The 26873-nt window shown below is 40.1% G+C and overlaps 1 protein-coding gene and 1 long non-coding RNA gene across 8 annotated transcripts in view; one reads left to right on the top strand and one right to left on the bottom strand.

Annotated features, from left to right (window-relative positions):
- The window catches only part of foxp2 (forkhead box P2), a 112131-nt gene that overhangs the window by 19168 nt on the left and 66090 nt on the right, over positions 1-26873 (top strand). For 2 of the 7 annotated variants that reach the window (XM_055054662.1, XM_055054658.1), the window contains exon 1: positions 26024-26276. The exons of 1 other annotated variant lie outside the window; for it this stretch is intronic. In XM_055054662.1, coding sequence (XP_054910637.1) covers positions 26100-26276 — 177 coding nt within the window. In that variant the 5' untranslated portion in view covers positions 26024-26099. Of the gene's footprint in view, positions 1-15868; positions 16365-17577; positions 17753-26023; positions 26277-26873 lie in introns of those variants that run through there. 4 more of the 7 variants (XM_055054660.1, XM_055054659.1, XM_055054664.1 and 1 more) reach the window with 4 other exon arrangements.
- LOC129375523 (uncharacterized) lies at positions 12312-16988 on the bottom strand. Its single transcript, XR_008607640.1, has 3 exons — positions 16647-16988; positions 15033-15217; positions 12312-14007 (listed from the first exon to the last, which is right to left on the bottom strand). It is a non-coding gene; the product is annotated as an uncharacterized LOC129375523 (long non-coding RNA).

Below are 26873 nucleotides of genomic sequence, written 5' to 3'. Positions count from 1 at the left end.
GCTTCTGGGTTTACTTTGATAATGGAAGGAAACGAAGCAATGAACGAGGCTAAGGCACCACATAATTTCCACCACTGGAGTGCTAATGTTCGCACTTTGGGACAAGGTTGTTGGTATCGAGCTTCGTGTGAAGGCATTGTGTAGATTTCTAATATGGCACAGGGCACCTCTGAGATCCAGTAGCCAGCAGCTTGGTATCGCCTGTATTCCCAGAGTGAACATGGCTGAGTGGTGATCGGGGACTGGCTGCACCAGAAGCTTCTATTAACTGCAGCAAGCACTACTCGCTGAGTTAATTGTCCATTATCTACTATTATCTAAGCCATTCCTCTCTTTTTTTCTCTTTTATTCTGTCTCACTCGGGTCTCTACCCATCATTCCCAGTTTCACTCAGTCAGTGCGCTGTATCCACTTCCTTTTCCTACTTTAGCTACACTAAAAAAGCCTGCTGGCAAATCATGGCAACTGGGTTCAATGGTAATAATTCCCTTTGTTCCAGAGGTTGCTTGTACAGCAGAAACTACCACATTTTCACAGTCTTATTATCTCGCTACTGAAACAGAAGGTCCCCTCGTTTCTTCTAAAACCATTCAGTGCACTGATGAAGATTAGTCAAATGTATAAACAAAAATATCTTTTTGATGTTTACTGAATCAAACCAACTTATTGTACATTTATTTTGATAATATAGCTGATCTACTGAGTTCTTTGAGGAATCCTCAGTACTTTCACTTGATGGCACTGTTTTCCTTCTTGCTCCCACTGAAGCAACAGGGCATGTTTTATGCATGCTGGGCACAATGTGGGGGGGGGGAGAAAGCACGGCTGTGCCACAGAGATGCATCTCTTTCCTTTCTCTCCCTGTCCTCCAAGCTGCAAAAGTCACATTAAAATAATTACAGCTCAAGTAAAAGGGTTGAAATACAAATACACATTACAAATATACATTAACTTTTGTATATTTTCAGGTGCTTGAAAAATATAAGCATCACATGCATGAAAAGTTGAACAAAACAATGCAATGAATCTTGAGTTGTTTGAAGTTGTTTTGGAGCGAGAATATATTGTCTTGGTCCAATCAAAGTAAATAAACAAAAAGAAAAATCAAAGCATATTTCTTAATTTTATTTAACCTACATGTTTAAAATTTGGTTGTGCTTTTGGAGGCTTTCAGTTCAAGTTGAGTTGAAATTGACAAATTGACACAGTTTTATGAATTAGTCATCTGGGGTAACAGAAAACCGAGAATAATTTTTTGATTTATTGCAGCCTGCAGATGTATTAATGTACAACATTTTTCTTATTTGGATTCAGAAATGACAATCTTCAACCTTTATTTACCTATTGGAAATCAATAATTGATAAATGTTGGAAAAGGATACACAATTTTTTACATTTTATGCTATCTCATTTCCTTTGATTTGCATAAATAAACTAAAACATTTGCATTCCAACGTGACTTACATGATGACCAAACTAGTTAGCGATAAAGCCGTGAAGAAGTTTGAAAGCAGGGTTAGAGTCATATGTTTTAGATTTTAGTCATAAAACATGGTTCTAAGCTCTTAATTAGTCTTAATTAGTCTTCTTTACTTCTCACAGAGAAGTAAAAAAATAAAAACCGCATGGCACAACGGCAAATCTAAGCAAACTTGCAAGGACAGCATTATTCAGAGACACAGCCAAGAGACCTGTGCTAACACTGGAGAAGCTGCAGAGTAGCTGCTAGCCAGTGTTAACTATTAAAGGAGCTAAAAGCAGGAGAAAGCTGGAAGAAAACTTGTTAGAGGTTGCCAAACACGGGCGTCTGGGTTGGAGATTTCCCTTTCGGGACAATGACCCAAAAACACACAGCCAGAGCTACACTGATTGGTTTAGATCAAAACATATTTATGTGTTAGAAAGGCTTGTGGCAGGAGCTACAAAACGTTATGTTCACAATTGAGTTTGGCGTTTCAGTTAGGGGATTTTTTACTTTAAATGTGCTAAGTTGATCCCAAAATATTAACATCTGTAATTCCAATAAAATATGTCAGAGTTGATATTTTAATGCCGAGCTTTATTCACAAAGTATACACATATATTTTCTTAGTCCTACTTTGTGTTTGGCTATCACATGAAATCACACTGAAGTCTGTGGTTGGAACAAGACAAAATATGAGAGGACCTGAACCTTTTTCACATTTACAGTGCCTTTTGCAAGGTACTATAAAGAGGGGGCCGGATAGATGAATAGGAAAACTGCAGGGTGGTGATTGGTCAACATCATATTAAGTCCTCAAAAAACAAATGGTTCGGCATTAAGAAGTGTTGGCCTGGTGGTCCCGCCTTGTGAGCAGCCTGTAAAGAGGCAATACATCATAGTAAAAAAAAAAAAAGATAACCAGAGCTTGTATTTCAGCTTGGTGCGCATCATAAATAAAGGTGGGCCATGTATAATTGAGGCTCATGCGTGAGGAACTCGGCTGGAGATGAGAAATGGAAATCTGTGTACTGGTAAATAGATAATCACACAAAAGTAATTGAGGTTTTCAAACCCCAATCTAGTCTGCCAGCATGAGCTCGTTTGCATGTTAATCACGTCAATGATTTCCCTTCATCACAGGGAAGTCCATGCACACTTCCATAACCAGCTTTTAATTGCATTTAAAATGTCACAGAGGTGGAACACATGTAATTTAGCCAGAACTGTGTCCAAATTAATGGGCACTATTGAGACGCTCCATTGGACAGGGTCGGAAATGAGAGAGGCTGTCCATTGTTTGGGTCTTTATTAGAGATGCTTCAGTCTTCCTCTCTCTCTGTGATGATATCTCTGTGGCATCTTTTGAAGTTTATATCAAAAATTCAAGAAGAAATCTGAGGGGGAGAAAAAAGAAATTAAAAAAAAATTGTTGATGACTCAACCTTGAAATGCATGCCAACTTCTTGCAAATTTAGCAACTTGGATGGATGGTGGAAAAAAAAGAACCCCAAAAGTAAAAGAGTTGGGTTTTAAAGAGGGAAAGAAAGAGAAGACTAGTTTATTTTCTTTCATCACCAGGTGTTCTGTGGCGTATAAATTACCGAGATGATGTTTCCATAACATAGCTGAGGGTACTCCAGAGAGGGGAAAGCTGCAAAACAGACCTATTTAATTTTTCATAGAGGTGGACCATCAGGAGCCATAAGCCAATATTCCTCTTCCCCTTTTCCAGATGCCTTCTACACCACTATATCTTACCAAAACCCAAGCCCCTCTTATTTTTTTTTCTCTTTTCAAAAAAAGAAAAAAGTTCTGCCGAGACCTACATGAAAGGAAGGAACTGTTGAAATGTTAATTTTACCATCTGCTGGCGAGGTCTGCTACCTTTTCGTGGACGTGTGTGAGTCACTGCGTGCGTGGGTGTATGTGTGTGTGTTTTCTTTTTTCTTGCCCTTTTTTTAAATTCCCCGTAGTTCTGTTCTGTTTCATGAATGTGCTGCTATTTTGGCTGTTTGAAGTCATGGGGTCTCTTTGAGTGTGGCTTTGACTAGCTGGAAAATACAATGCCACATGGTGGATGGTGGAGACTTTCCCATTAGTTTCCTGTTTAGAGCCCGCTCCCCTTCTGGTAACCCAGTTTTTTTGTTTTTTTTTATCAGTCCCAAGGTTCCTGTTACTAGTGCATACCCACCTCCGGAACACACTGTGCCGATCCCTCTTGCTTACTTGGGCTTGCCCTTTGCCTCTTCCTCCTCGCCATGCACATCTTCTGGGACCCATTTGTCGTGTTTATCTTAATGGTGATGATTTTAATCACTCGTTTACAAGACCCAAGGTTCTTATTTGACACAAAACTTTTTTTCCCACCTTGAATGCATATATGAGGATGTGGCAAAAGTATTTGCACCCCCTATGCATTTTTTTCTTTTTGCTTCTTATTGTGCTATGATCTCAAACTTTAATGTATTTTAGTAGGTTTTCTTGTCAAGTGGAAGGAAAATTATTCATTGCCTTAAAATCTTGTTTCCTAATAAAATCATGTTTCTAAAACATGAGATTTTATTCATTTATTTATTAGCCCCTTTGCTTCAAAACATTGTCGAACCCAACTTGCCTCACTGCATGATACTATTTTTAGCTAGGTGTACTACCTTTACCTTAAACCTAGTTTTGAGGTCCAGATAGTAAATATTTTGTAGAGCCAAGCTTTTTTCAACCACAGTAAGAAAAATTTGCCATTACTGTGCTTGTGCTTTCTTTGCGTCAGTCATTTGAGTCCATGCTGAGTTAAAGCGTAACGATGCACTACTTTGTGTTCGTCTATTCCATAAAATCCTAGAAAAAATACATTTAAGTTTGTGGTTTGAAAAAAAAAAGGCGTAAACCTGTAGGTGTATGGAATATGAAACACATTTGCAGTGTGTTGCTTTCATGTAAGCTGCACAAACCCAACTTATATCTAACAGACATTTGTCTGTCACTGAAACTTAAGTTCCCATTTTTAATCTGCGCTACACTTTGTTAAAACTAAATGTGCGCCGTCTAGATTGCTGTGAAATATGTTGCCAAATGGCTCAATTCCATTGTGAGATTTGATAGTTGGCTATTAGGGTGAGGCATCCTGTGTGCAGAGTTGCTTAGCATTTTCCTTGGCTCGGACCAGATTGTTTAGTCTGCTTTCATTGTGAGCTGTTTCTGAGCTGCAGTTGACGGTTGTTTGCAGAGCACTGGGGGGAAAATGTGAGAGGGGCCAGCACCTCTCTCTATTTATTTATTTTCCCCGTCCTTGGAGCTGGAATCTGATTTGTGTTCTTGTTGCTCTATTCTCTCTGAGCGGTTTTTTAAGTGTGGCTGCTGAAATCTAGACTCTGTATGACCTCACCGCTCGGCCTGCGTTTCATTAATGACCAGCCCCTGTGGTTTGGGGAGAGGAATATTTTTCATATGACACCGCCTTGCATTAGTGCAGAGGGGCAGCTGCACAAACCACAAAACCATCCAATTTTGTGGCTTTGAAAGGTGTGAAAAGTTCAGCTCCCTATAGCAAGTCTTGCATTTATAATTATGTTCTGTGTGTATGTGTCAAGAAGCGGAACTACTGAAGGCTTGTAAAAAGAACAAAAGGAAAAAGTCACCTGCTAAAGAAACATTTGTCTCTCATTCTCCCTAAATTGTTCAGATATATTTCAAGCTGAAACTTTCACACACTTATTTAACTAACTTTGAGGAGATACATAAAACACAAAGTTGAATTTAAAAGCAGACAATTTGACCTTTCAGAAATTTTTCAATTAGGCAATCTCTGGACTTTAATATATATATTTTTTCAAAGTGCCACATCTGGCCTAAGAGGTATTTCTTTGACAATTGATTGATTTCCCAGACTTTGATGGAAGCAACACATGCAAGCTGCACAGCATTTGACTAAGAGGGGGTGCAACAATTCACAGACAAGAGTCCTAAGTCTCTGGAGCCTTCCTCTCCATGCTCAGACACTACTGTAAGTCTGCTAGGTTACCTCGCAGGAAATTGAATATCCGAAAGAAAACCTCAGATTTGTCCCATCTGAAACAGAGACCTTGTGCTGCAAACCTCTTCCTCTCTTTGACCTTTTAAGGAACTTTAGCACAAAAAAAGCTTCAGCCCCTCGCCCCAAAAACATAAGACAACATATGTGTATTTCCGAGTCACTCAATTTCGGCGGGGGGGTGGAGGGGGTCCTATGCTTGTGTCAGCTCCAAGGCAAGAAGAAGTGGAACGAGGAGAAATTGAGGTTAGTCACCGCCGAGGCTCAGAGAGAATGAACAAAGGAGAGGATTACCTAATAGCCCTGCTATGCATTTGAAGTAGAGCCTCGTGTTTGTTTGGGGAGGTTTTTGGGAACGGACGTGCAGGGAGATGTCTCAGAGGCAGCTGATGGGTACTTTTAAGCTGTCAGAAACAGCCCTCTTTCACCATTTGTCTTCTAAAATGGACAGCAGCAGACTTAAACAAAGGGCAACAATTCGATGCTGCCAGAAACTTGATGTTTTTTTTTTTTTTTTTAAGTTGTCCAAATGCTGACAACTGTTGCCTCCCATTTTAATTGGGTGCCTCCTTCATCAGTTGACAAGTGTAAACCGCAGATGCACAATCAGTTTGCCATTTTCAGAGAGTAGTGTCAAGAGAACTGTAATGAGTCTGCTCTTTACTTGGGAATGTTTGTAAACAATAATCTAGCAGTTTGTCAGCGAGGAAAGAACTACCGTATTACATTCATGCCAGAAATGAATTCATAGTCACAGCGCAAACATCATCAGCTTGGCATAAGCTGCTTAATTATATGCCAAAACTCCATTTAAAAAAATGGAGACGGAGACATCTGCCTACATCTGGAAGCAATTGGTTCAGTTTGTTGTATCATTCTATGCGAACTCAAAGGAAATGAATGAATAAAGTTTTGGAAAAAATGCTCAGGAATATCTATAAACCCTGTGCATTTCTTTGCACTAAATCTGGATTGCATATATTTAGAATGTGCATTTTTGTTGTATAGATTTGAATTCTTATCCTTTTAGTCCCAGTTAAGCCACAAAATTCAGTGTGCTTTAATTGAATTTCATGTGATCAGCCAAATCAAATTACATTGTAATTGTGATACAAAGGCTAAAGGATGGCATGATTTTGAAACATTTTTTGCAGATTAAAATCAAAAACTGTGTGATTCATCTATACTTGAATAGAATCAGCTGATTACTTGCGGAAATCTTTTTTTTAAATTTACATTGGGTAAACAACAGACATTATCCTGAATACTCCATCCCTATGTTAAATACAGGGTAAGCTATTTTTGAAAAAAAAAAGTTAATAATAATACTAAAATCTGACTATCTATGTGCAAAGCAATATTTCATCAAGCTTTCTGTTCTTTTTTTGTTAATATAAATAATATACACTATTGCTTGTGGTTTTAATGTGTCAAAAGGTGTACATATTCAAAGATGTAAATACTTTCAAATCAAGTCGTTCCATTAATTTAAAAATACATATTTGCAGAGCTCTTTTAAAAAAAAAAAAAATCAGCTACAATCATCTTGACTCTCCTTTGATTATATTCTTTTTGAACAGATATGAGCTTTGATTCTTAAAATTCCTTGTGCGCTGTTTTAGTTTGCTAAATTGTACATCTAGTCCTATTTTAAAGTCATCAGCGATTGCTTTTTTGCCACTCAGAGCACTGAACATGGACAGCTTTTAAAGGTAGTGAGTAGGTCTGATAAGTGGCTCGATTCTTGTACCAAAGCATTTTTACTGAAGGTTTAATAGCGCCTGTATAATGAATTATAATGTATTCTTTCCAATTGCAAATTTTCCTTTAATACAACCTTTCTGCTATAGTGAAAAAGTCCATCTGAATATTATTGTGACCAGCTTTTAAATAATACAAATCAATTGCATGATTTTAAGCAGTTAGTTTCCGCCAATGCCAAATAGGACGTTGCTTGTATAACTGGATTAGTCAATCAATTTTTAAGCGGAGAATTTTTTTTTTTTTCACCCCAAAAAGGATTGCGGTACATTGTGGTCAGCTCTAAGTAAGCTGTGTGCATTAGAAGAAAATGCAACTGTTCAGGTGACCATTTCAGCAGAGTTTGAACTCGTCTAAAAGGCAATGTGCTTATAAACTTTGCTGTTCCGGTTTAATGGAACACACCTTTCAATGAGGATGCGCGGGCAGCCCATCATCAAAGTGAAACTTCCAAAGTTCCGCTTAACTTGTTGCCGAAATAGTTTCTCGTTTTCAAGAAAATTGCCGTGCACCAAGTGTATAGAAGTGTATCGGGGAATCTTCACCGAAGGAAAAAAAATTGCCACTTGCATACTTGTCTTTGACCAAAGTGAGGCCTTCTCCCACTCCAGGGAACATATGCTGTTTAGGAAGATATAAAGGAGTAATTTTATTACTTGGTACATCTCCCCTCTGAAGCCATTTTATTTTTCCTTTCAGCCTCCACAGAAGCCTTTATTTGATCTCATATTGCAGAGTATGACTGCCTCAAACCAGTTGGACTCCGTTTATTTTCATTTGGAAAACACATTTAGTGTTGAAGGGATGTCAAAGAGTTTTAAGTGAAGAGCAGGGGGTTCAGGTGTGGAATAGACCGAGGCAAGTTTCTCTACATGCTAATGTCCTCCTGCGGGGAGTATTGGGAGCGAAACTTGCAATTTTATTTTTGCACATTTTTATAGGGAGTCTATTCAATATAATCAAGAAAATTATTCAAACATAACCACTGTGAGTCTTTTTATCCTTACAAATACTAACCTTATTTCTTGAAAGTGCAAGATGAATTTTTTTACACTACACTGCACCACACTGCAATGTTAAAGGTTATTTTTTGACAATTGACAATTTTTCTTTTTTTTAAATTGTTTGAACAAGCATTAGAATTGCGCCGATTCTGTTCTCCAACTGTCATGGATTTTAGGTGATATTTAGAGAGCAGTCACTGTAAAACAGGATTTTACTCATTTAAAATAAAGTCTAAGACCCGCAAGCTTCTAAATAAATATATCCAAATAAGTCTGTCTTTGTTGTTTCATAAAAAAAATACTATAAAATTGAACAACTTTGCTGTGAAACATTCAGACAGAGAGGTACAGTTGAGCCCAAAAGTATTCATAATCATGCTAAAATTAGATTGCATGTTTTTTTCACTTAATAATAAAATGACTTTGACAAGAAATGAAACGGGGGTTTCTTAGAGAATCAAATTTTGAAAATAAATCAAAAAAATTAATGTAAAAAAGAATTCAAAGTGGAAAAGCAGACTTGTCTGATAACAAAATTTTAGTAACAGCGATGCTAACTGCAAAATTAAAAATATTACATATTATGCCCATTTTGCCATAGAAACATATTATTCATTAGCTCCTAATGCGTTTTATTTCTAATTTAATTTTTATATGCTCACCCGCCACCAGTTAATTTCCTAATTGTGGATAATTTCAAAGTAGTCTCAAAGTTTCAAGTTTCAAAAGTTTATTTAATTGATTTGTAACTAAAGAAAACTCTTAAAATTTGCTCATTACTTAAGAAACACAGAAGATGTTTCATTCAAATACGATTCCAGCAGAAAAAAGTACTAACATCCTGTATTGTTTTTGTTTTCAGAAAATGGAAACGACGCCATTTGACCTTTCTAAATGGCGGCTAAGTTTGCATGGGTACAGTGAAACCGGTGCAGCTGGTTACTCTTTACTCAAAGCTTTGAAACTGCAGATCATTAAAAAAAACTGTGCCATTTATTAGGGCGCACAATTGGCCTGCCCAGATGTAGCTGGTCACTTGAGAAGGAGACCTCCTCATAAAGTCTAAGCTTTTACAGCAGGTCCAACTGTGAAGTCCAAATTAACCCCCAACCTTTCCTAAACTGCACATATTTATCTATTTATTAAATCCTGATCCGGCACAGCTGTCTGGAGAAGGCTGCACCATCTAAGATTCTCACTCCCTCTCTCATTTATCAGTGTTTCTGTCGGTCTCCCCGCCTGAGCCTTGCTCCACCGACTGTATATCCTCTCCAGCCTGTGTCTGGTGACAGCACAATGAAAACATCTTTGTGGAAAGTGTCGTTTCACTTCTCAGGAAGTCCCACTCACCTAAATAGTTCCTCCTCTATGTCTTGTCTGCCTTGCTCCTTTTCGTGTCTGTGTGTGTGTATATGGGAGGGGAGTGGAGTGATGGTGGGGTGGTAGAGTAGGTGACTTGGGGGTATTTCAGCCTCCACTGGGCTCTGTTCCACACATTCAATTACCTCCAGATGTAATTCCTATTCCCCACCCATCACCCTTAAATTAGTGGCTAGTAAAAATTAGATCTGAATTAGCCGCGGTGAGGAGAATATGAGAGTTTGAATTTTCCCTCTAATGACTTTATTATTTTTACCTAGGAACAATTTTTCTAAATTAATTTTATCCAAACTTTTTTTTTCTTTTGTTAGCTATAATTGGTATCGAGTTAAATAAAGGGCTTTTAGTCATGCCTGAATAGCTGATGTGTAAACAGGTGAATGAGCAAGACTTGGACCCTAACGTCCTTTTTCCGAACTTTTGGAGATAACTCTGCATAAATTCAGCATTGTGAAAGTTGGTGTTAATCGTTGCATTTCTTTTTGCCCCATAAAATGCAAGCATTTTTTCACTGCTTCTTGGATTCCATGGATGTTAGGTAGCAGTTGTTGCATTGCATATACAGGTGTTGTGCTCTTTTGACTGCCAGTGAAGCGTGCCTCTCCGTCAGTCAACTGTGTAGCTTTGTGGTTCTGGGAACGATAATCTTTTTGGCAGAGCCGAGGCTGCTACAGATCATTGTCATAAACTGGTTTCAGATTCATCCAAAACAGGAAACCTAAAAGCATGAAATGGCTATTAAACTTCACATTTCCGGATGCCTTTTAATCTTGATAACATACTAGATCAGTGGTGGAAATTAAAATGCTCACCCAGTCATTGTGAGAACATTTGCATCAGTCACTCAAACATTTTATAGGGACTATTTCTTTTAAACATTCAAACATGGTTTGAATGTATCCACAGTTGCCTTAGGATAAAAGTTTTTACTTGTTTTACCCATTTTTACCATCATTTTGTACATGTTGCTATTTCAACGTAACTTACTTTGATTTCTGACCCGTCGACAAACCACTTCCTACCTATTTGCTGAAAACAGTGGATATCATTTAGGTGGTAGTTAATTATTTAATGCTGTATAGATATTCAAAAAGAAAGCTTAAATCCCTTCTCCTGATCCCTGTTGAGGACAGCTAACTCCTATGAAATACAACAGATTGACCCCTCATCATACTAAAATAACATTAAGAAGCCACCTGCTGGCAAATATTATTTATGGAAGTCATAAACCCACATTTTCAGGCAGTAAAACATGAGAGGAACATGGAAAAATAATTTCAAACTACTGGTTTGTTTGACTGGATACAAGATGTCCCCTTGTCCGATGACTTGACACAAACTTTTCCACAATTGACGAATCCAGTCTGGAATAAAGCCCAGTAAATTTCACAGAAACTGACTGCCAAACTTTGAAGTGACCAGTTCTACATTTATAATTCCTTAAAAAGAATGACATTTTAAAAAGTAGTAGAAGCATGCCACGCATGTTTACTTACACAAACCAAGTCTTTTAACTTTTGACCTCCCTTGAATAAGTTCGATGGTTTTGCCAACCACTTTACTGTTTCAATGACAATTAAAGCTTGTGTGCAACACTGCCTCCAGTAGGTTGAGTGTATAATTTGAATGCTGCTCCCCTGTTATATTGCAAACATAAAATTTCCTAGTGTTAGAAGCACACACACACACATGCCCACGCACACACACACACACGCACACACACACACACACACACACACACACACACACACACACACACACACACACACACACACACACACACACACAATAAGAAAACTATAAATGGTGTATGATTTCTTTTACAACTTAATAAACCTTCTTCCATCCTTACCACATCACGTCTCAGCTACTATGAAATAACATTAGCTCTTGTTGCGCCTCTCTTTCATCCAGTTCCTGTCTGCTATATAACAGGTAAACTGCTGTGAGCAGCTCTTGCTTGCACAAATGTATTCATCTCAGCTGAGGATTTGATTCCAGCAACTCATTTAATTCAAATATGCTTTTGAACAAAAGCAGGGTATTTTTCCCCCCCTTTTTTTTAGGAAGGGGTTTGGCTTTGAGGACAGTTGTGGTGGTGAGAAAAATAAAAGGAGGCATGCAGGAGTGCCAATTTAACCTGAAGTGTCTGTCGCTCGTATTCCAGCTCCTTCGTTTTAAGAGGCCGGGTCAGCTTGAACTGCTTGACTTCTGTCATTTCGATCTCTTTTGTTTTTCTGCTGTAATGTATACTTTAATTCCCGCCCACCTGCCGTCTGTGTGTGCAGCAGCAGCGGCGGCGGCAGAAGCAGCTGGAGGGGAGGTATAGGTATCATTAAGCCTTGAAGTGGCACAGGCGGACCGCTGCCGAGGGCTGGGCACGGTTCCTTGCAGTGTGTGTTGATATTTCTGGGCCTAGCAAAGGTAGAATCTGGTTTATTTTCAATAGGAAGCCAAGGCTGGGCTTGGTTAGACTGCCTCCCCCCAGCTGCTTACTAAGGCTGTTGATATTAAGTCAAACAAACAGTCTCTCAGGGATGTCCTGTTTGGAAGTCAGCCAAAGACGCAAATGGAAGTCACATGTGGAGATATCCAGAGGAAGGCAATAAAACCTCAGTTCACACTCTCGCCCATAACAATCAATTCTACAAGCTTCAGAAGAGATGACCAAGGTTTTTATTACTTTGACAGTGAAAATATCCTCCGCACCCCCCAAAAACATCCCCCCAAAATACACAAAATTATCATGGCAGTGATCAGGGACCCATCTACCTTCATTATGCGCTCTCTTTTCCCACTGAAACACGTATGCAAATATATTTGGACACTGTCATTATCATCCCCTTAATAGACATTTCATTAGGGATTTCTGAATGCACGGTGAAAGTGCAAGTTGCCATGGATACCCTGGTGCTTAAGTACAGTATATTAAAATGGTGCTGCCTTCCAACCACTTATATAATCACCGGTCTGTAATGGCCTCTGCTTTGTGGCCATAAGCAACATATTGTGTGATCAACATTTCCCAGGACTTTAAAAGAGCCCTTCTGAGCCATTAGGCCTTATTTGGCTTATTATTATTATTATTATTGGTCGTAGTAGTAGTATTTGGGGGCTGGACTTTACAGATCACGAGTTGTGCTTGTGAAACATTTGATTAACAAAGAATGAATAGGGGTATGCTTTATTTCATGCATTTGGGTTTCTTTATTTTTTGAAACATTGGATTTTCGTTCTTGCAAAGTGACGATAGTATTAGATTAAATGAGAGATGAGGGAAGTCAAAAGAATAACAACAAGGAAAAACTAAATACTACTAGAGATGCCATGAATTTAAAACTTTTCAGGAAGCTAAAGCTTTGTGTGTTTTAAGCTGATACTGATTTTACTCATTCCTAGGTTTTTTTAAGAACTACTACCCGAAATGTAATTTTCTACCCTTCCTATAGTGGATTCTAATTAATTATTTATTCAAGAAGCAGAGGTGACGTCACAAAGACAACTAATTGTTATAGCATCATACAACAAGACTTAGTGTGCAAGGTGAGGTTAACTGTCTGGTTTATCCTTTACTCCTAATGAAAATAGACTCTTAATTGACCCTTAAATTTGTACAATAGATAAACAAAACAATTCTTTTGTGACAGCCTGAATGAAAAGCAGGCAAATCTGGGAAATATTTTCCAACAGCTTTAGTCTTTCATCTAATTTCATCTTCAAAACCTCACTCTTATAAAAAATGGACAAATTTGAGACTTCACTCTGTAACAGTGTTCACACTGAAGAGTGTTTGACAATGTTGTATGGTTCATTCAGTGCTGGGAATTTTGATTTGTGCTTCCAAAGAACTGCTGGTCAAAGACAATTAAGTTGAAATGTCGACTTCAATCATTGTCCAGTTTCTAGGTGCAACTCAAAATATCCCTGATGCTCACAGTACCTGGAGATTAATCAGTTTGCTAAAACTCTCAAGTTATTCTTCTCACCGTCTTGTGTGGTGAAGTAACGGGTAAGCCAACTCTGCCTGTCTGTATATAATTACCCCAAAGCAATTCACTTTGTCGCAACCTCAATTGAAAATGAATGGCTTCAAAAGTTGCAGTAGTTGTGTGCAAACTGCTGAAATCGCTTTGTTGAGATGAAATGGAAGTCAACATCCTCCGCTGCCGTTGTCATGACACTCCTGCTGCTCTTGCCAAGGTTGGTAACCAGCTGCTACCCCCACCCTCCTCACTGTACCCACTCCACATGTCTGTCTCTCTCCCCCGTTTTTCTGCTGCCACCTCATCAGTGCGCTGGTGGGCTTGCTTGTATCCCCTGACCTTGGTAGCAGAAACCCCCAGAAGAGGAGTCATGGAGGGAATAAACACCTGAGGGGAGAAGGCACACAATTGTCAGAAATATGAAGAAATGGGCATAACAACCCCCCCCTTTCCCATCCCATCTACACCCAACCATCCTCCACCCCTCAAAATGTTTCTGAGGAGTTCTGTCGTCTAAAGCCTTTGGCGCTTAAAGAGAAATGGGAGAAATTACTTGAATCATGTTGATGCTTAGAGCAATTAACAGCAGTTCTTTAGCCCCTTTTGATTCCCTGCACTACAGCCTCCGCCACGATTGTTTAGTGTTTATCGCCTCCGCCTTAGAGCGCCGTCGGTTGACACTAATGAAAACACTACATCTTCTGGTGTGTGTTGCGGCTCTTAATAATATCGTGCAGCTGAAATATGCCTCAGCAGAGCTGCAGAGATAATGTACCATTCAGAGTCTGCTAAATCATACTTGTGCACAACTCAGAGCTGTGAGGCAGAGTGGTCCTTAACCTGTATTATACTTCTGCTAAACACATGTAGGCATGGGCCGGTCAGCAGTATCAAACAACACCAAGGATATGTCAGTGTTCCTACTATTTAATGAGATTTCAGAGAAATTGCGGAAGTGGCCTGTTTCCCCCCCACCCCCTCTCACTTCTCCCCTTCCCCACCTGTTGCTTTGTAGCACTGATTACTTGGCTGAGAAAAGGCTTCTGCAGCTCTTCTTGCACAAAAGGTAGCAAAATATGTCTTGGTTATTTATTCATTTTTACAGTGTGGGGATAAAAAATAGAGATTGCAAAATTAAGTGTTTGCTCAAAATATATAACTGTAAAAAAACATGACTATTAAGCATGGAATAATCATTAATTGATCAGAGTGGGATTAATTGTAGCTTTTTGTTTACACAAAAAAAAATAAGTCATGTAATATATAAAAAAAATTGTGTGTAAATACAGAGATACATTTAAAGCAGGATCTCTTCCTTGCTCATAGTTTATTTGATTTTGTTTCCAACTTTTTTTTCTTCTATAGAAATGCCCCAGACCTATAGAGATAAAGAAATAAATGCTCCCCCCCACCTCACTCCGCTTGCATTAGCGCTCTCAGGCCCATGTGGCTCGGCAAGCTGGTGGCAGATGGACTTGCTTTCCCCGCATCTGCTGTGTGCAGACTGGGGGGCTTTGTACTCTTGCTCTCGTGGGGAAGACCGGGGCTTTCTTCTTGCCAGTGGATTCCTGTCTGTTGGAGCGTCTAAGAAAAACATCTGTGGCATGCAAGAGAGAGGGGGAGAGAGGGGAAAAAAGTGACAAAAGAATCGGCAAACACCATTAGCCCCTAAAGGTTCCGTCTCATTGCCTGTTGTGTATTGTTTACAGTGGGGTGTGTGTGTTTTGGGAGGGGGACACAGTGCATCACATTTGAGTCCACTTTGGACGGTCTTGTGGAACATACTATAGTGAATCAGGTTAGATTGCTAAATCAGGTTGTGGCATGTCTTTAAAAGCACATTTTGATTTCTTGATCTGTAAAAAAATGAAAATGTTAGAAATATTCCACATCTTACCTTTTTCTCTAATGGTCAGTAAAAAGTTTCTTTTTTTAAAGGCCTATCAAGGCATAGATGCAGACGGTGGTCCTTACATTGTGACAAAGGAAGTCTCAAGCGTCACTTTAGAATTTTGTCTCGGAGAAACTGCATGCACGCTGCATGTGGTGGTCTCCCCGTGCAGTTTTCAACCTTTGTAGTTCCCCTCCCCTTTCAGATTCCTCCAGAACACCCCCCATCACCTCCTCCTCCACCCACAGCCCCCGCCCCACCAATCCCTCCCTCCTCTTCCTCCTCTTTCCTTCTCACTATTTCTTTGCCAACTCTCGCCACCCTCCGCCCCCTCTCCTCCGCTCCCCACGACAAGCCACGTCCCCCGCACCACCACCCCACCCCATCCTTCCACCAGCACCCCCTCCTGTCCTCCTCCTCCTCCCTCCGCCCCCTGCCCCCCCGATCAAGCCACTGGTTTTTGTGTACTATTGGTCCTCAGGCGTCAAAACAATCCAGCGGGGCTGCCTGACTTGTTTTAATTAGGCAGCGCTGAAACGGCAACTGTCTCTCAGACGTGACCAGGCAGAGGTGCTCTCCCCGCGCACTACTGTAAATACGGCCGTAAATACTTCTCTGGTGATGTCTTTGACAGTAAGCGCCAGCTAGTTGCCCTCTCTACATTTTTTCCCCCCCTCACTTTTCATTCTGTTTTCTGCGACTGTCCCTCCAGTTTTTTTTTTTTTTTTTTGCTTGTGCTTTTTTTTTGTTTTGTTTTTTGTTTTTTGACACAGTATTGCCGTCAGGTTTCTAAGAATACTTCTTCAAATGCTTCTTACCGAGGAGAGTGGATTTCTCCCTCGTTGTTTAAAAGGTAGGTCATTTTTGTCTTTGCGACTCTATTTTGGCATGTACTTGGAGTGCTTTGTGACAGCGTGCAGGTTGGAAATGCGCGGATGTGATGTTGCTAATTGTTTTTAAGTGCTCTTTACTTTCTGCTCGAGCCCGGCGTAGGACTCGGACTGACGCGCAGGCTTTCACTAATCCTTTTCAGATTCTTTACCCGCACACACACATCCACGCACACACACACACTTAGACCTATGCACAATCAGGACTGAAAAGAAAAGCTCAGAATAAAGCCAGAGACACATACCTTCGCGGAGATTGCACCTCTCTTAGCAGCGTCCCTCCAGCCCCGCTTCTATCTCCGCGCCCCTGTCTCAAAAACCAGTCCACATGAGCGAGCGAGCGAGCGAAGAAACACATTTTTTTCATATGTATATGTATTTTTTATCCCACTTTAGTAAAGCAGATGCATGATCGGAGCAGCGAGAGCACGCGAGCAGAGAGCCGGCAAGCATCCTCTGACGAGTCGAAGCAGTCCACATGTGAACCTCTGCTCACACACTCTCTCTGGCGTGCGCACACACACACAGGACCCACCCACATGCAGGGAGCACCTGGACGTGCACTCTTGCACTTAGAAAGCATGGATTTTTTTTCTCTTTTTCTAACTTATTGCGGGAATTAAAATAAATGTCAAGGTTGTTAAAATGAACCGTGGAAAAAAAAACACTCAAAAGAATTAGATTTTTATATATATATATATTTTTTTTTTCTTAATGAAAAAAAGTGAAGTTTTCCAGGAAATACAAAAATTGATCAGCAGCAGGCTGGATAAATGACAGTCTAATTATATCCAACGTGGAGAGAAAGAACCCACCGATTCTGCATACACACCCTCTGCGTTCCCCCCTCCCATTCTATTCCTTCTCTCCCAAGTCGAGCCTCCTCTTTTGGGCCTGCATGTCTGACCTGTTCAGGGGCCCCCTGTCTGTAATTGCCCCACTGACAACTGGAAATGATAGAATAATTGTCACAAAAGTCTCTTTCTTTCCTTCTTTTTTTAATAGGGCAAGGGTGATTTAAGTATGCATGAATGGCACAGTGGCGTTGAGGTGGCGAGAGGAGGGGAAAGAGAGCGAGGGAGCAAGAGGTGCTGTTGTGGGGTGGGGGGGATCCAGGGCGGGGAGGTGGTGGAGGTGGTGGTGTTGGTGGTGGTGGTGGGGGGGAGGCGGCTTGTTTATGATGCTATCCCCCATAAACACGGCTGAAGTGATGACACAGATAGTGTTGCCTCTTCACACGGTGACACCAGTCGAGTTGCGGGCGTCGCTGCGAGACACCCCTCGCCGCCAGTGGCAGAGGCGAGCTCTCTGTTGTCCGGTCAAGATCTCTGGCACTCCTCAACTTCTTCAGGTAAAAAAAAAAAAGGGAAAAAAAAATGCCACGCACACTCCACTCTGTCCATCCCTTCATCAATCCATCCATGTATCCGTCCGGTCACCCACCCATCAATCTTCTGTCATCCGTAGTCGACTCCAGGCTCTTGACTGTGTTTAATAGCTGTGTTTTATTGCCGGGCTGCCTTCCCCCCACGTTGGTCGTCCCACTGTGGAGCTGTTCAGCCTCAGTCTGCGGGCTCTGTTAATCTGCTGCTTAATTAGTGCTGATGAATTGCTGTAGTGTGTGCGTGCACGCGTGCGCGGGTCCATGCACCAAGGTGGATGTGCGATTGTGTAAATGTGACTTTTTTTTCTCTCTCTCTGCACTCGCATTGTATCAGATGTTGCTACGATAATCACTGATCAATAAACTAAAAAGAAAAAGGACAGATGCATTACTTGCATTTTTAAAATTAATAGAAATAGCTATTGTGTCTGAAAAGTGCTGAGAATTTGACTTGTTTGTTTGGAGGGGGAAAAAAATCAAAACTCTTCAGAACGGATGTATAGTTTGAAAAGGCGAGAGGTCATGAGACTCATCATTGTCGAAGCGCTAATTATCTTTATCAAAGGCGAGCGGGATCATTTGTTTACTTAAATATTGATGAGTATGAGCGGGGCTCAGTATTGGGCTATTGTGGGCATATTATTAACATTTCATAGGGCTTTGTGCAGGAATGCGAAAGGGACTCTTCTTCATAATTTAATACCCCAATGCATAATGAGCTATGTGATTAGCTCACACGGAGAATTGGCCAAACTCCATTCTGAAGGCAGATAATTTACATTGTTCTCCAGAGTCTGGCGTATAATAGGTTCTTTAGCACAATAAAATTAAATGCTACACATTTTATATTTCAGCTAGCAAATCCCCCTGGCAGTATTCATGAAGTCTTCTCTTTTTTGTTGTTTTTCTTCTCCTTGAAACAAAACAACAAAATTTTTGAATTTGTTTAACTGAAACACATGTTTACCTCCGTGTTTTATTTAGAACGCTCACCGGCCAATTAACACCATTCATTAGCCGAGCCTCGTTATTTGTTTTGAAAGTTTAACCAATCACTTTGTTATGCTAATTGTGATGTAATTTAATTTGAGTTCCCCCCGTAATGATGATGCCGCTATTATCCACATAAATGATGCAGTTAAGCAGCACGTTCTCATTTGCATGTGCTTGAAGGGAGGGAGGCTAGAAAAGGAGCCGTATCACTCCGCTTTAATTTTCCACCTCTGTTCACTCCTGCCCTATGGGTCTTCCTGTCCTGTCGCTCGACTATTGATGATCAGCACTTTTATCAATTCTTTTTTTATTTTTTTGATTACGAAGCGGGCTTTTATTTGTCAGTGAAAAGATTTCCAGAGCCACGTTTTAGAGGAATTAAAAAAATAAATAAAATTAAACATTGCTTGATTAGAAAATGCAAATGACTGTTTTGATCAGTGAACTGCGAATCGTTGACCTCACACACCTGTTCACTGATGCAGTGCCTCACTTTGATTTTACATTCTTTATTTTAGTTTAAGATTTGCATTTAAAGGTGTTTGATGAAGCATCATCATTTGTTTTTATTATTATTATTTTTTTTAATATATACGTATTTTTGTTATTTGGTTATAAATTACAATAAGCAAATGTGAGTCATCGTTTTGCAATTTTAAAAAGAAAGAAATATTTTAACCTTTCATGTGAAACATACGTCTTATCCGAGGTTAAAGAGTCCTCATTATCTGTTTGCAATTTCCAAAAGAAAGATTATTCAATTTTTTTCCCCCTGAATAACCCCCCCGTCCTGCTTTTTATGCTTCTAATTGGTTACATAAATCTTGTCTGGTATGAATGAGGAATGTTGAGGTGTTGTCAGGTGCAATCTTCGCCCTTATTTACCAATTCATTAAGATCTATCGATGCAGGACTGCTGAGAGGGAATGACAACATAAATCAGAGCCTGAGACATAATGGCCCTAATCAACCAGAAATAACTGGAAACGTCACAATGAGCTATGTCTCTGTAGCTGGAGCCGTCCGCTGGATCTGCCCTGCTGTGGAAAAAAAAAAAGGGGGACCGGAGAGTCAAACCGATCCAGCTGTCATTACCTCCTCTGATTTTTCTCTGTTCTCTTCCCAGAAGGGAATTTGTCCATTCGCGTCTTTTTGTTATCCAGGTCTTGTTCCGCGTCAAAGCAGCTCAGTTGTGATCACTCGCAAAAAAAAAAAAAAAAAAAAAAAGAAAACACCTTTTCTCAGCGCAATACTTCCCACTCGTAAGGTCTATAAATACAGTTAGGTCGGAAGTGCCGTGCATTCACAAGTGCAACCTCCTCTACTCCTGATAAAGATGATTGGATGAGACAATGAGGCCTCTCCTCTTTATAGGTCAATTAGCCCTGATTAGGTGGGCCGAGTTAATTAACAGAATTGGCAAATATGCAAATGAGAGCAGACGGATCGGCCTTCGTCACAGTCTTGCTCAGCCATCTCCTGCCTCAGCAGAACGTGGCGTCTGACGGGGGGGGAACATGTAAATGATATGGGACGAGCCTAAATGCGAGAAAGAAACTAGTCTCTCTCCTCCTCTTTTCCTTTTTCTGTTAGGGGTGTTATCTGTAGCATGCCCGTTTCTGCAGCACAAGAAGTCACGTAACAATTTTTACTTTTTATCTAATATTTTTGCACCGATCAAATTTTCCTGGATGCTGCCAATTTTTCTTTTTCCTTCAGGTCCAACCGGCCAATTACATCCATGCACGGAAATCATGAAACAATTAAGTTTCATGATACTTAATTGTGAGGCATTCATTTGATTTGAAAAGAAATTTTGATTTTTCAGTCGCTAACCAGTCACTTACACGTTGTGTTTTCAGACTCAAATTGATGGGAGTTTGCATTATGGATGTATTTAATAAAAAAGTAAATAAAATAAAAAAAGATTTTCTCAGGCGATGTCCAATCAGATCAAATCAGGCAAATAATTGGTCAATATCGATCTGTTAAAAAATAGCTTTTTATGTATTCTTGCTTTTCCTCAAATATCCTCTTTGTGACATAGCCGTATCTATTGAATATACATTTTCCTTAAAACAGTATCATGCATATGATCCATGAATTCTTGTGGCATTTGATCATAAAAGGAACATTGTGCAGCCCGTACAATTGAGCACGCAGTTTATACTCTTTCCTCCGGTTGTCTTTGTCACTTTTCTCCCCTCGCTCTGTTCTCCTCGGAACGCCGACTCCGACACATCCCCGCACATTCATTCAGGGACACTTCCACACTCTGGCAAATAGTCCGCCTTTTATCTTATTCCGTCTCATCTCCTCATTGTAAATAGAGGAGAATTAAGTTCTGAACATTCTTCACTGAATGTCTCCTATCACAGAACTACGATTTATTGTCGGGGCTCAAATGAAGAATTGAAATATGACTGTGGTTTTTTCTCAATGCAGGGCTCATTGGACAGGAGATAACCACATTTGATTCTGTTGCTTTGAATAATGTTAATCCGGCGTTTAAAAAAAAAAAAGCAAAAAAAAAAGCAAAGTCCATTATTCACATTCATCGCTTTTCATTTGGCCCCCACTTCAGATTTTGTAAATATGATTTCTTCAGCCCTTTTCTTTCTTCCCCTCCAATCCCCACCCTCCAAAGTAATCTTTATTCACCGGTGAAGCACTTTTGAAATTCCTCTATCTGTGAGCAGAAACCATTACCGTACACAGGTTTATAAGAAGTAGTCATTAATGCTCCTTTATGTGGTCCTTTAGCGCCAAAAAGGAAGCTTTTAATTCTAAGGTGTAGCAGCCTGACTTTGCCTTGCTTAATCCGAGGGTATGATTTTTTTTCTTCTTCTTTTTTTTTTTTTTTAACTAGAACTCCTCATTCTTCCATTCTTACTCCTCGCTCTAAGCATAAAATAATTAGATTTTGGATCCCGTGACAGCTTGATGCAAAAATCAACAAATAAACGACACAAACAAACAGTCAAAATCAAATTTTGTTGAATGTGTCGCCTTTTTTTTTTTCTTTTTAAAGTTTCAAGCTGTTCCAAATTCAATTTTTTGCCTTTCTCAACTCTTTGTCAGCACAATGCATGGCATTTTGATTTATTAAGCAATCTCAAGTATTAAATATGTGAGCTCTTGCCCTTGCATAGCTACTTCTTTATATTGCACGCACAGTAACTTATAGCAATGATGAATTAATTTCACTCAAGCACAGAATCAGTGATTATTTCAAATGATAACCATATCTCGCCTTGATCCGAGAGCTGTGGGGAGTCATCAGACTGTGAAATGTAATTTCTATTATTATTTTTCCTTTTCTTGTTATTTTGATCCCTCAAACCCAACAAGAGATCCCGGCAGCCACCTGAAATGTGAGCTGATAACGAACACACGTCTGGGATCACAGGTTTTTCCGGTCACTTTTTGTTCTTTTTTTCTCCCTTTCTTTTCTTCCTGTCCTGCCTCTCTGATGAAAATATTTTTTTGCAACTCATGCATATAGAATGAGCAAACGGAGAGTGTCGTCACTCCAAAAACGGATGTCTCGGAGACGAAACCGGTGTCAGGGCAGCGGTGTGTTAACACTGCATCGCGGTAAATTCCTCAGTGTTCTCGGAGCAGACAGCTGCGCTCTCCCCTCTAGATGGATGGTCAGTGTCACGGTGTGTGTTTACGGCACATGATAGAGCAGGAGACAGGTCAGGTAATGAGGCTACATTAAGGGCTTTTAGAGCTCGCAAACAAAGATGGAGCGCCGCTTCTTCTACCCTTTAATGATAGGTGTGTGTGTGTGTGTGGGAGTAAAGGCTCAATTTTCACTAAACCTTTGTTGTGTCACTTCTTAAAGGAAAACGATAGAATTTCTCCCAATTTCGGAGCCAAACGCCTTGCCCAGGATGTCTTTCCCGGATTGTGATGGAGCAGATTAGTTTTCAAGATCCAAGAGGAAATATTTGTTGAAAGCTAATTTGAGGCTTCACAGTGGACCTCATCAGGACACATCAAAGGCATCAGTGAATTTGTAACAGCAGCAAATTTAGAGAGGAGATCAAGATTTGCACCAATAATGATTTTCACCAGTATTGATTTATTTTGTTGTTTTGGCATCTACTGCAGCTGTTTTTGTTGGAAATTAAGCATTTACTACATAGATTTTTTTATGCATCCAAGCATATATCTCTTGATCTGAGAAAAAGCATTTCAATCTTATCTCACTTCTTTAGCACACCCAGCTATAGAATCTCACCATAGGTTGCACTCAAGTACGTTTTGTAGAATATTGGGCCTTAAAAATCTGTTTTAAATTGTTTCAACGCTGTATGTGTTACTGCCATGTCTGAGTAGGTGTGGGTGTAATACGTCTACATTTAAAAACGGTTAAAAAAAAGAAAATAATTATAATATTATCTTGAGCTATACAAAGCGTTTTTCCAGAGTATTTGACTAGTTTTTTATATTATTTAAAAGCACTATTAAAAGTGAAAATCTAAAAAGAAACCTTTTATCATGAGACATTCAATGAATTTAAAAAAAAGACATTTTTTTCACAATATAAGCTGCTTATCATCACCCTTTTCTGATCAATTGATTGGTCCATCTCCAGTGACGCCATCCAATTACCTCACTCTCACCGTCCCTTACATTCTTCCCACCATAAGAGGGGGTGTACTCCCAGGTAATATCAACCCTGGAAATCCCTAGTAAGGCCATGCTGGCAGCTTCAGCCCACACACTCCAGCACATTTCTTTTACCTGGGGGAGGTTCTGTGGTGCTTTCCAACCCAGTTGGTTCAGTGCAGTGTGAGCTGGGGTCAGGGCCCGTACTCCCTCAGACACAAACGCAGCTCCATGCCTCATGCAGTCACACCCTCAGGTGCCGGGGATCGTCACTATCTGCCTCTCGTGAGCATTGTGTGACAGTCCCATCACCCCCACAGTCAGATCCGCGGCTCGGTTAGCTCGCCGCAACCGCAGTCCGGCTGTGTTCCTAATTGACATTCTAATTGGCAGATTTGAATGCCGCCTTTTGATGGCTAATTAATTTATCTCACCGCTGTCATTAAGGTTAAAGCACCATCTGATCTCTGCGAATACGTTTTGCATATATCTGCATTATCAGAACGCCGCAGCTAGCCATAAAGCGGAAGATGTTTTATTTTGGAGCGAGGAGATAAGATTGTAGAATCTTACACAAAATGTGAATTGTTCTTTTGCTGGGTAATAACTTTTCATATTGGAGTAAGCGCATAATAATAATAATAAAAATCCCAGCACCATTTTTTTTCTCGTTTTCCATGCATTCAGATGTTTTTAAAAATTCTTATTTCCTCGTCTCATATATCTTCCAAGTTTTTTCGAACATTCCTTGTCGGTCTAGGAAAGAAAGAAAGCACGAAAAAACGGAGAGATCCGAGCTCCATTAGAATGTTCATAAAATGGTAGTAAAGGCAATCAGACAGTCTTTCTCTGAATATTTTAAACATTGGGCATGTAAAATTTATGCCTAATTTGAATACTTATTAGCCGGCTGATCTCGGCTGCAGCCTTGAGTTTCTTATGCTGAGATTCATCACCGGATTGGATGTCACATTGTGCCAATCCAAACCCCCCTCCACCCTCTCTACCCTGCCACCACCTCCCTTATTTTCCTTTCCACTGTCTCTCTCTCCATCATCTGCCTATCCCCCCATCCCACCTCCCCTCGCCCTCTCCTTCCTTTTTCTCCTCCTGTCTTTTCTATCTCTGTCTTTTCTCACCACGTCTTTCTCCATCAGCAGTAAGCGCTCGGTGTTAAACAGGGGCCCTGTTTGTTCACAAGCACGCCTTGTCCTGGCCTCTTCCCTTATTTACTTGTGTCCCGGGCAGCTGTCGCCCTGCTCTGTGTAATAGCTCAGCCCCTGTTTGTTCTCCCTCCGCAGATCCTGTTTATCCTGGCTGTGGACATCCTTTAAGGCCTGTCCTGTATCTGCCCCTTGTCAAACACACACACACACAAGCACGCACACATGCAAACACACGCAAGGACGTGTCCACACTTCTATTAAAATGGTATTTACAGGCCGGAGAATGCACACGGTTGGGAAACACACTCGCATGCACGCAGCTTTTTCTCGTTGCTTTTCTATTTAAAGCAAAATTAGCACATTTTTAAAAAATAGTAGTTTTGAATTACAAAAGGTGCTCTGAATGGAGAGATAGTGAAATTGTGTGCTATACTATGTTAAGTGTCTTTCATTTATTGTAAAAATGTCGACTGATAGTGGAGCTCCTTTCTCTTACGGCAAGTGCACTTAGCATTAAATGTTGGGAATGATTATAAAACATTTATTACTAAAAAGACAAGAGGTTCTATGCATAATTTATGCTGTTTTAGCACAGTTATTAGTGAGATTACATTCTCATTTTGTGGTTTCAGTTTTCCGTGTAAAAGATATCAAATTTAACTTTGAGGGGTTTTTTTGTTCCTTCTTTTATTTACAGTGTTTTTAAGTTACAGCTACAGCAGTTTATTATTTATACAGCTAAATGTCATTCTGAGCAGTGCAGGATTTTAAAATAAATGTCACAGAATAAACAACTGTGTAAGGTTTGATTAAAGAAAAAAGAATGGGGGGGAAAAATGGGCCAATAAATGAAATATGAGCATCCTTTCTCTATGGAAGCCTGCCAGGCAGATTTTATTTAGTGAGAGCAGGGATGACAAACCCATTACAGTGTTCATCACCATTGCTGCACCATGTGATGTGGTTCCTCCTCTTCCTACTGGCCCCACTCCCAAATTTTAATTTAGCATGATTAGCTTTGCATATTAGGCTACTTCTTTCAAAATGATCAAAACCTGTGTTTTAGATCCTGCTTTTTCCTTTTCTCTCTCTCCTTTTTATAAATAAAAGAGATACTACGAATTGAGCATATTTTCATAATGAAACTGTTTTCTAAGTTAAGTTCAGCAACAATAAAACAAGATGCTTCAATTTTCAGATATTTTACTGAACGTAAACATTTTACATATTTAGAAGCCCTTTCAATTTCTAGAAAAGACCAGGACATGCATGTCTTTGTATTGCTTCATTTACACAATGAATGCATAATTGCTCCTCCTGCAGCCCCCCATACCCCTCCCTCTTCTTTAAATGCTTTAATTTGCAAAGGGGGACTGAGGGCTTGATAATGGACGCGTGCAAAGAAAAGAAAAGAGGAGGAAAAAAAATCGGAAGGGGGGAAAAAAGAAAAAAAAAAAAAAAAAAAAAGAAATGGGGGGAATTGTAACGAGAAGAGCCCTAACCGGTGCCTCTTAATCACTTCTAGGTTTTAAATCATGATGATGCAGGAGTCGGCCACAGAGACAATAAGCAACAGTTCAATGAGTCAAAATGGAATGAGCACCCTAAGCAGCAGCCAATTAGAGGCTGGCAGTAGAGATGGGAGATCAAGCGCTGGTGACACAAGCAGCGAAGTAAGCACAGTCGAGCTGCTGCATCTGCAACAACAGCAGGTAAGTTGTGTTTCTCCCCCGTCTCTTCTCCCGTCTCTCACTCCCACTCTGCTGTGCTCTCCCCCCTTTCTACGCTCTGCTTTGCTCTCTCTGCTCAGGCGGCACCGGGGCGTTCTACATATAGGCAGGAAACAAAATGACTTATTTTGTTTTGTGTGTTTTCTTAGGCTATGGAAGGCGGCAGTGTTTATATAACAAGCTGTTTGCACAGTTGGTAAACTTTCTCTCGTCAGTTTGTTGACGTGTTTTGCTTGGAGATGCCGGAAAGGAATTCTTGTGACTTCTCAAGAGGACTTTATTGTGTTTGTAGTGGAGCTAATGTACATATAGAAGTTGTTTCAGGCCACGTAGCTGAAGGTCTGGAGTGTGTACGTGTGCATGTGTGTGTGCGCACAGAAGTAAGAGAGAGAGAGTGAAAGAATGTATGCTTGGGTTTTGTACAGTCCAGTTTGGGCAGTGGGGAAGTGTACAATGGGTGTGTATGTCATGGCTGCACTGTATCCACCAGAGGGCCTCCTAACTCGCCACATAAACATGATAAACTCTTTAATGGGACGCTTGAAAATTACATTTGCATGCACACTTTTCTGCTACTAG

Source organism: Poeciliopsis prolifica, unplaced genomic scaffold (assembly GCF_027474105.1).
Source record: "Poeciliopsis prolifica strain line A6 unplaced genomic scaffold, Auburn_PproV2 SCAFFOLD040, whole genome shotgun sequence".
NCBI lineage: Eukaryota > Metazoa > Chordata > Actinopteri > Cyprinodontiformes > Poeciliidae > Poeciliopsis > Poeciliopsis prolifica.
This window is presented reverse-complemented; position numbering and strand designations above follow the sequence as displayed.